The 8632-nt window shown below is 49.3% G+C and overlaps 2 protein-coding genes across 2 annotated transcripts; one reads left to right on the top strand and one right to left on the bottom strand.

Annotated features, from left to right (window-relative positions):
- Positions 1–434: 434 nt before the first annotated feature.
- Positions 435–1742, bottom strand: HSPB2 (heat shock protein family B (small) member 2). The gene is made up of 2 exons (XM_027979191.3): positions 1555–1742; positions 435–1106 (listed from the first exon to the last, which is right to left on the bottom strand). The coding sequence occupies exons 1-2, from the start codon at positions 1646–1648 to the stop codon at positions 652–654; spliced, it is 549 nt and encodes a 182-aa protein (XP_027834992.1). The 5' UTR covers positions 1649–1742; the 3' UTR covers positions 435–651.
- Positions 1743–2721: 979 nt separating this feature from the next.
- Positions 2722–5634, top strand: CRYAB (crystallin alpha B). Its single transcript, NM_001012457.2, is given in 3 exon segments — positions 2722–2939; positions 4074–4196; positions 5416–5634. Coding segments are annotated over 3 exon segments (528 nt in total). The 5' UTR covers positions 2722–2738; the 3' UTR covers positions 5620–5634.
- Positions 5635–8632: the final 2998 nt, after the last annotated feature.

Raw genomic sequence — 8632 nt, 5'->3', positions numbered from 1 at the left:
GAGGCTTCTGTGTCTGTGTTGCTGGCTCTGCATTCTCGATCCCTCAGAATCAGAGGCCAATTTCCGTGGGCAGACCAGGGCTTTAGCCATCTCTGCATCCAAAAGCCGTTTTCCCAACCCCTACCCAAAACAGCCAGACAGTCTGGAGACCCTTGTTTTTGTGTCTCTAATCACCAGCTCAGACAGTGCCCTCCGGGCTGTTTGGATGACATATCCCTTTCCCCTCCCAGGATCACACTCTCTTTTGTTGCACTGTGAGAAAATCCTGGCCAGGAATTTGATGTGGAGCCAGTGTCAGCTTCCGGGTGTGATCTCAGCATCCACGTGTGAGTTCAGAGCGCTGTGAAGTTGGGTCCACCTAACTGAGGACCTTTTTGTCTCCTTCCCTGCCCATGCCCTCCTCCAGGCCACAGAATAGGGAGCAGTACAACAGGCCCTGAGATTTGGGTTTATTCAGCTCCACCCAAAACTAAACGAAAAATACAAACAAAAAAATGCTATGACACGTCCCAAGGGACCAAACCATACATTGTGACCATGCACGTTTCCCTTCCCCCAAGGATGCGGCTACCTCCGGGGTGCTGGGCAGCTGCTTCTATCACGGGCCGGGAACTACTAGAAAGGGGTTCAGTGGGTGCGGGTCTGTGGCGCTCAGGGCTCAACACCGACGGCCTCCTCCTCTTCCTCTGGATCAGGGGGCGCTGGGAGCAGGGAGATGTAGACCTCGTTGACCTCTGTGTCCAAATGCCGGCCGCCCCGAGGCGCCTCCAGGTTGAGGATGCCGTCGTGGGAGAGCGCGGCGCGGACCCGCCAGGGGTCAACGTCAGCGGGCAGGACGTAGGTGCGGCAGAACTCGCGCGACACGAAGCCGTGGCGGTCCAGGCGCTGCGGGTGCCGGGCGGACACCTCCAGGAGGTTGTCCACAGTCCTCACGGTCACCTCATCTGGGGTAAAGTGGCTCACGTCCAGAAACGCCTGGAACTTGCCCTCGCTGAGCCGAAGCTCGGAGGCCCCTGCCCGGCCGCCCTCCCCAGCTGGCGCGGCCCGGGGCCGGACATAGTAGCCGTGGTAGAGGGTAGGGGTCAGGATCTCTTCTGGCAGGAGGCCTGCGGGACAGGGAGAGAGAGAAGGCGAGAGGGCGGGATGCAGGAGGATGAAGTGAGAGGCCAGGAGGCCTGCGGGGGCGGCAGCCGAGGAAGGAGAAGCAGGGGAGGGTCCCGCAGGCTGCAGGGAGGCGGCTGGGGAGAGGGGCTGGAGAAAGGGGCTACACTAGGGTAGAGGAGAGCAAGGCAAACCCGGTCTGGGTGGGACGAAGAGGGGGAAAGGACCTGGGGGGCGGGGAGGGGGGGGGGGGGGGGGGGGGTGCTTGGGGGCAGATTCCGAGCCCTGCGGGCAGCATCTGCACCGAGGCCAATGGGGTGGGAGATGACTTGCCCCAGGAGTTCAGTTAAGCCCGGAGTGGGGTGGAGGCCAGTTCACCATTGGGAGGTCAGCCCAGAATCTCCGTAGGTGGGGGTGGGAGGCAAGGGGGGTGGGGTGGCGTCCGTGCCATACCTTCCCCGAAGCGCTGCTCGCCCAGGCGGCTCGGGTTGGCAAACTCGTACTCGGCGGTGGCCGGGTGGGCATGTGGTACCGAGCGGCCCGACATGGCTGCAGACGCGCCGGCGGCCCCGGTCCGAGGTGCGGCCCCAACAGGCGCGGCGGGACCCCTCCAGCTGCCGCGGAGCCGGGGCGCGGCGGGGGTGGGGGCGGGGTCTACACCACCCAAAATAGTGCGGAGCCCGGGGGGAGGGGCGGCGAGCGCCCGCGACCAGCGTGTGACCCGCGCCGCCTGGACCCCCGTCCCCTCCCCTGCACACCCTTCAGCTGTCACAAGCCTCCCCCCTGCACCTCCACCCCCCCTCCCCCCGCACCGGGACAGCTGGGGGTCGGGGCTGGGGAGCGAGCCGGCGTGGAGAGGCTGCTGCCCACGGCCGGGAGAGGCCTAGCTGAGACCCTCACCAACAGTTTGCACGTTTTTCTCCACCTCCTCTTCTACTCCCCAGTGGCAGACAACCGGCCCCCCACTTCATACAGCTCTCCCCTCGGTTTGAGGCTCTGCCAGCCGCGGAAAGTGAAAGATGCAAACAACTTTCTACCCTTTCCTTGGGGGTGGGGTGACGAGCCTTCCCCGCCGAATGTCAGGGTCCTCTCTGAACCCAGTGCAACCCAGGGCACTACGTGGAAACCTGCCACAGCCATGCTGGTGGTCACTGCTCTCCCCCAGGGACCCACAAAGACTAATGTCCCTGGGGCCCGGCCTAGGAAGATTCCAGTTCCTGCCCAGGCCCAAGATAGCTGCTGGCCCCATTCCCTTGGCATGCAGGGCGGCAGGGGAGGAGGAGGGGCACACTGCCCGCCGCTTGGGATTCCTGACTCTGTCCCAACTCCAGAGGAGGCGGTGGGGGTGGGTGCCATTGGGTGTGGACAGAAAGCTAGTGAAACAAGACCAGGACAGGTCACTGGCCAGCTCAGGCGCGTTTGTATTTCTCTTTTCTTAGCTCAGTGAGTACTGGGTATGTGTCATACTGCCAAATCCCCAGTCACAAGTCCTCATGAACGGGCGGTGAGCTGGGATAATAAAACCCCTGACATCACCATTCCAGAAGCTTCACAAGACTGCGTATATAAGGGGCTGGCCGTAGCTGCGGCTGAAGGAGCTGCCCAGCCAGCTGACGCCCCACACTCATCTAACCACCATGGATATCGCCATCCACCACCCCTGGATCCGCCGCCCCTTCTTCCCTTTCCACTCTCCCAGCCGCCTCTTTGACCAGTTCTTTGGTGAGCACCTGTTGGAGTCTGATCTCTTCCCAGCTTCTACTTCCCTGAGCCCCTTCTACCTTCGGCCGCCCTCATTTCTGCGGGCACCCAGCTGGATTGACACTGGCCTCTCAGAGGTAAGTCTCCCCTTTGCCCTGACAGGAGAGTTCATTCTGGAACCTTCTGGAAGCATCTCCATCCACTGTCCTTTTCCTCCTGGCCTAAAACTATGCATAAGGGTCCTACATGTCTTAGGCACTTGTGTGTCCTGCAGTGAAGACAGAGATGAGGTCCCTAGTTACTCTCTTCCCCAGTCACCAATTTTTATTTGGTGTCCTCCTCTGTATCCTATTTGCTACATTTTCCATGCACTATGAAGATCATTCTCTATTCCTTATCTTCTGGGTAGGATGTCCCTTTCTGGTTTGGTTCATAACAATCTACAGGCAAAGAGTTGCCTTCAGACTCCTTTGCTCACCTCTTCTAACACCTCACACTACTGACAAATACTGTCATCTCAAGTTTCAGAGCCAGGAAGACAGTCTTGCCTCATCCTGAGCTTTCCACCCCTGCGGCATGGAGCTGGAGACAGCAACCACTATTTTCTTCCTTCTTATTCCCTGGTCTATGATTTTCCGGGTTTCTAAGGGTTGTGACAGGGCACTGGCCTGGGTCCAAGCCTAATGAGGATAGAATGTAGGTCCACTTTAGGGACTCCCCCCCCAATTGTCCTGAGACGGTGGGAGAATGGGCTGAACAGATAAGAGTGACAGAAGCTGTCACAGATAACACTCTGGTTTAAAAATATTCAAGTGTGAGTAAACAGGAGCTGACTGGGCAAGGGCTTTGGAAGGACAATGGGAGCTAGCAGAACATTCCAGATTGAGTGGGTGGGAAAGTTGGCAGAGACCTGAGTAAGAAGAAGGGGCCTTTGTCTCACAGACAAACGACAAGGCCAGGCACTGGGTTGGAGAAGCAGCAGAAGGCACGCCGCGACCCATCCTTGTGCTTTTTCGCCTGGGTGGCCTGTCTCCTTCCCTGTCCCTGTAAATAAAGTTTGGGCCTGATGACCAAGTGGTGTGCCTGGGGTACCACTATGGTGATGCCCCTGAGCCAGAGGGCATGTTTATTCAAAAAGGAATTTTTAGCTAAAAAGAGGAGGATAAACTACCTGGACAGAGAGCAAACCTGTAGAATGATGAGATTGTACTAGTATCATTTACATTCCCACCCTCCTTTCTCTTACCCCGTCCCCACCTTGCTATTTCCAGATGCGTCTGGAGAAGGACAGATTCTCTGTCAACCTGGATGTGAAGCACTTCTCCCCAGAGGAACTCAAGGTCAAGGTGCTGGGAGATGTGATTGAGGTGCATGGCAAACATGAAGAGCGCCAGGTATGTAGCTGACTTTCTCTTCTGCTCTTTTTCCAGGGCATGCTATATGCCAGATACTGCCCTCAGCCCCTGAGGCCGGCAACATTCCAGTCCTAAGCCATTTGGGTCAGGAACAGGGATAAACCTGTTGTTGTTTTGGCCAGATCTTTGTTGCTTATTTTGATTTGATTGCCTCAGGGACAGATGGGATGTTAACTTCCTGTTTAAGCCAGTGGTTCTCAACTTTGCCTAAGTTAAAATTACCAGAGGAATTTAAAAAAAAATGCTTAGGCATATCCCAAATCATTTAAATCAAGAGTTTTAAAAAGCTCCCTAGGGAATTCTAATGCATAGTCAAGGCTAAAGACCACTGATTTAAATAGTGGTTTCAGACATCTGATTGTTTTACGTAATTGTATTAACTGCATGCACTTGGAAGGCCCTTGAATTTGAGACTTTTCTTTTAGGTATTCCAGAAGTCACTTCTCTTTAGCCCATCTTAATGCTGAACTACTTCGTTTGCTTAAATTTCAGAGCTGTACTCAGCTCCTAATATGCTAGACCCATGTGGAAATCAGTTGACAGCCCGTCTAAATAAATGCTTGAGATTCATGAGGTATGAAGGTTAGGGATGGAATTCTTCAGGAGAATTCTAAACAATGAGATAACTTCTCGTTACTTTCTGGGAGAGTTTTTCAGTGAGTTTGCTTCTTACTGATTAGTTATAACACTGTAACTTGTGCATCCAATAGTACAGTGTGAGGTCCTCAGGCTGTTTCAGTTTTGCTATGATTTAATTTAGATCAGAGTCTCCTGGGTGTAGTCTTTATTATTGTTTTTGTTATTATCATTATTAGACCTATTGGTCTGGAACATTCCTGAAGCATCAGGACAATTTTGGGGCTTCCTTAAGAGATTCAAGTTTAAAATCGAGATGATATTCCAAATCCTGTAGGCCCAACAAACATTGATCTAAAACCTTTGGGAAATACCGCTGAACATATCCACAGCTCAGGGCTTGGAAAGCTAAGAAGTTTGACTGTTCAGACCTCTCAGATTCTCACTGGTAGGAGTGACCACTTAGGCAATTCCATCATAGACCCAACAGAACAACCATTTCACTTTCTCTCATGTTGCCATGCATTTGGCCACAGCTAAGGGGAAGGAAGATGTCTGAGTTCTCGACAAGTGATGCTATTTCCTGTTCTTATCTACCTCTTTCCTTCTTCTCTTGATTTAGGATGAACATGGTTTTATCTCCCGAGAGTTCCACAGGAAATACCGGATCCCAGCTGACGTGGACCCTCTCACCATTACTTCATCCCTGTCGTCTGATGGGGTCCTCACTGTGAATGGACCAAGGAAACAGGCCTCCGGCCCTGAGCGCACCATTCCCATCACCCGTGAAGAGAAGCCGGCTGTCACTGCAGCCCCCAAGAAGTAGATGCCCTTTCTCTAACTGCGTTTTTTAAAACAAGAAAAGTTCCCCACCAGTGAATGAAAACCTTGTGACTAGTGCTGAAGCTTATTAATGCTAAGGGCAGGCCCAAATTATTAAGCTAATAAATATCATTCAGCAACAGATACCTGTCTTGCATTTGAATATTTTGTTAATCATCACATAATGTTTTAGGGGGCTCCAGGGATATTAGAGTCTGAATGACTGTTTCCAACTCTTTCTAATGGGATAAATTTAGCAAACCACTTAAAACCTTACGCTCTTTAAGTCTTCCATTTATAACATGGGGTGCTTATTCCTACGCTCATTGTAAAGAGTAAATTAAGGAGAAAAAGTAGGTAAAGCTCTTGGCAGAGCTCAAAGAAGATCAGTTCCTTTCCTCTCGTCCCTCTTTGCTTTTGGCCCTGGGTTCCAACAACACATCTCAATGACGTCTCGATGACAATGCATAAAATGCCTTAGTGCATCTCTGAAATGAATCATGTCAGCAGGGAAGAGATGGTATCCTCAACTTTGATATTTTCCCACTGATAAGCATTGCCTTCAGTAGACTTACAAAGGCAATAAATAGGACAGGTGATTATCACCAAACAAGCCTCTCAGGGGTAATCTTTAAATTAGCTAGTGAACACTTACTAAGACTGGGAAAAACACAATTCATTGATCCATCATTTAAAAAGTTAAAGTTTTTTTAATTTTTAAAAATACTGAAATACAGTTGATGTACAGGTCTTCCCAGGTGGCACTAGTGGTAAGAACCTGCCTGCCAATGCAGGAGACATAAGAGATGTGGGTTCGATCCCTGGATTGGGAAGATGCCCTGGAGGAGGGGCATATCAACCCACTCTAGTATTCTTGCCTGGAGAATCCCATGGACAGAGGACCCTGGCAGGCTACAGTCCCTAGGGTTACAAAGAGTCGGCGATGACTGAAGCGACTTAGCACGTGCATGCACAGTTGATTTACAGTGTTGTGCTTATTTCTGCTCTACAACAAAGTGACTCAGTTATCCATATGTATAAATTTTTTTCATATTCTTTTCCATTATGGTTCATCACAACATATTGAATATAGTTCCTTGTGCTGTACAGTAGGACCTTGTTGCTTATTCATCCTACATATAATAGTTTGCATCTTCTAATCCTGAGCTCCCAATCCTTCCCTCCCCCTTTGTCTGCCATCTCGGCAAGCACAAGTCTGATTTTTGTGTTTGTAAGCCTGTTTCTGTTTCATAGGTATGTTCATCTGTGTCATATTTTAGCTTCCACATATAGGTAATATCATATGGTAATTGTCTTAAGCTTTAAGAATTACAGTAAATAACTGATCAATGAATGATTCTCTTATTTAGGTTAAACAAAGGGGGGTGTGTGTGTGTGTGTTAGTTGCTCAGTCATGTCCGACTCTTTGCCACCCCATGGACTGTAGTTTGCAGGCTCCTCTGTCCATGGAATTCTCCAGGCAAGAATACTGGAGTGGGTTGCCATTCCCTTCTCCAGGGGATCTTTCCCTCTTAGGAATCAAACCTGGAGCTCCCTCACTGCAGGCAGATTCTTTACTGTGTGAGCCACCATGGAAGCCCAAAGAAAGACATACTACTTTACAATAACACCTCTGCTGAACACTCTGTGTCCAGTGACCTCTGCTCACTTTTGTGAGTCTAGACAAATTTCTGATTCAATGAATGAAAGTAGCCCTGGTATCAGTTCAGTTCAGTCGCTCAGTCATGTCTGACTCTTTGCGACCCCATGAATCGCAGCACGCCAGGCCTCCCTGTCCCTCACCAACTCCCGGAGTTCACTCAGACTCGCGTCCATCGAGTCAGTGATGCCATAAATGTTTATAAACAACTCATTTTTCCTGCAGTCGCTTGCAATTGATTTCTGATTTCTCACAAGGATTCTTTTCTTTACAGAGCCTACCATTTGGGGACTGGCCATGCTGCTAAAATATGGGAAACAATTGCCAAAGTTTTCAAGATGCAGGAGTGTGGAGCTAGGACAATATACATTGCAAATTTATGTAGGTTCAAAATGTTTCCTCTTAAAAAAGCAGCTCCCCGATGGGTCTGAAATGCTATGATCTAGCCAGAAGTCAGATTTCTCTGCACTTAGAGCCAATTTTTATGGCTCTGTAGTAGACACTGTTGGTACCTAAGTAGCCTATATACCACCTTCAGTCTTGCCAACAGAACCCCAGATTGGTTTAGGTATCCACTATATTCTTCCTAGCTATGTGCTTCAGAAGAATGAAAGGTTCACTCAAGCTCCACCCAGATCAACCATGGAAACTCTCTTCCTTTTCCAATGCATGAAAGTGAAAGTGAAGTTGCTCAGTTGTGTCCGATCCTCAGGGACCCTATGCATTGCAGCCTTCCAGGCTCCTCCATCCATGGGATTTTCCAGGCAAGAGTACTGGAGTGGGATGCCATTGCCTTCTCCAGTTTTATAGTTAGCTCATCCATAATTTTACTTCATTCTCTATGTCTCAATTATGCCAGAAGTTTGTTGAGGCAATTTTAATTAGCATTTACTATGTTAATATTAGCTAACATTTATTAAGCACTTACTATTAAGTGTGCACTGTGTTAAATACTTTACCTTTTTTTTTAACTATCATTTTTAAAGAATAAATTTGGGAAATGGGTATATAGTAGATATATATAATTTCAATAAGGTATATAAATTTGGTTTGGTTTCCACTTAGAAACCAAATGGAAGTTTTGCCTAATGGTTTGGGAATGATACACATGTTCGTGCTTAGAAAAATCCTTTTCTATTTGAAACTTCACGTTTTATTTGAATATTACCCTGGATTTGATCTTTGATCTGAAGATTTACAATTACCATTCAACAATTATTTGAGTCCATACTATGTGCTAGCTATAAAAATAACACATATTTTTTGCCCTAATACAAGAGTGGAAGGGGGGCACACAAAAAGACACACCTTTTCAAGATTCTATGATATCCACTCAAAATATCTGCTCTGGGGACCC

Source organism: Ovis aries, chromosome 15 (assembly GCF_016772045.2).
Source record: "Ovis aries strain OAR_USU_Benz2616 breed Rambouillet chromosome 15, ARS-UI_Ramb_v3.0, whole genome shotgun sequence".
In the NCBI taxonomy this organism is placed as follows: domain Eukaryota; kingdom Metazoa; phylum Chordata; class Mammalia; order Artiodactyla; family Bovidae; genus Ovis; species Ovis aries.
The sequence above is the reverse complement of the archived record's forward strand: the minus strand, read 5'-3'. Positions and strand labels throughout refer to the sequence as shown.

Coding starts and splice junctions, on each gene's coding strand:
- HSPB2 (XM_027979191.3), bottom strand. CDS start 1,648: ATGTCGGGCCGCTCGGTACCACATGCCCACCCGGCCACCGCCGAGTAC. Junction 1,107..1,554: donor CGAGCAGCGCTTCGGGGAAG/GTATGGCACGGA, acceptor CCTGTCCCGCAG/GCCTCCTGCCAGAAGAGATC.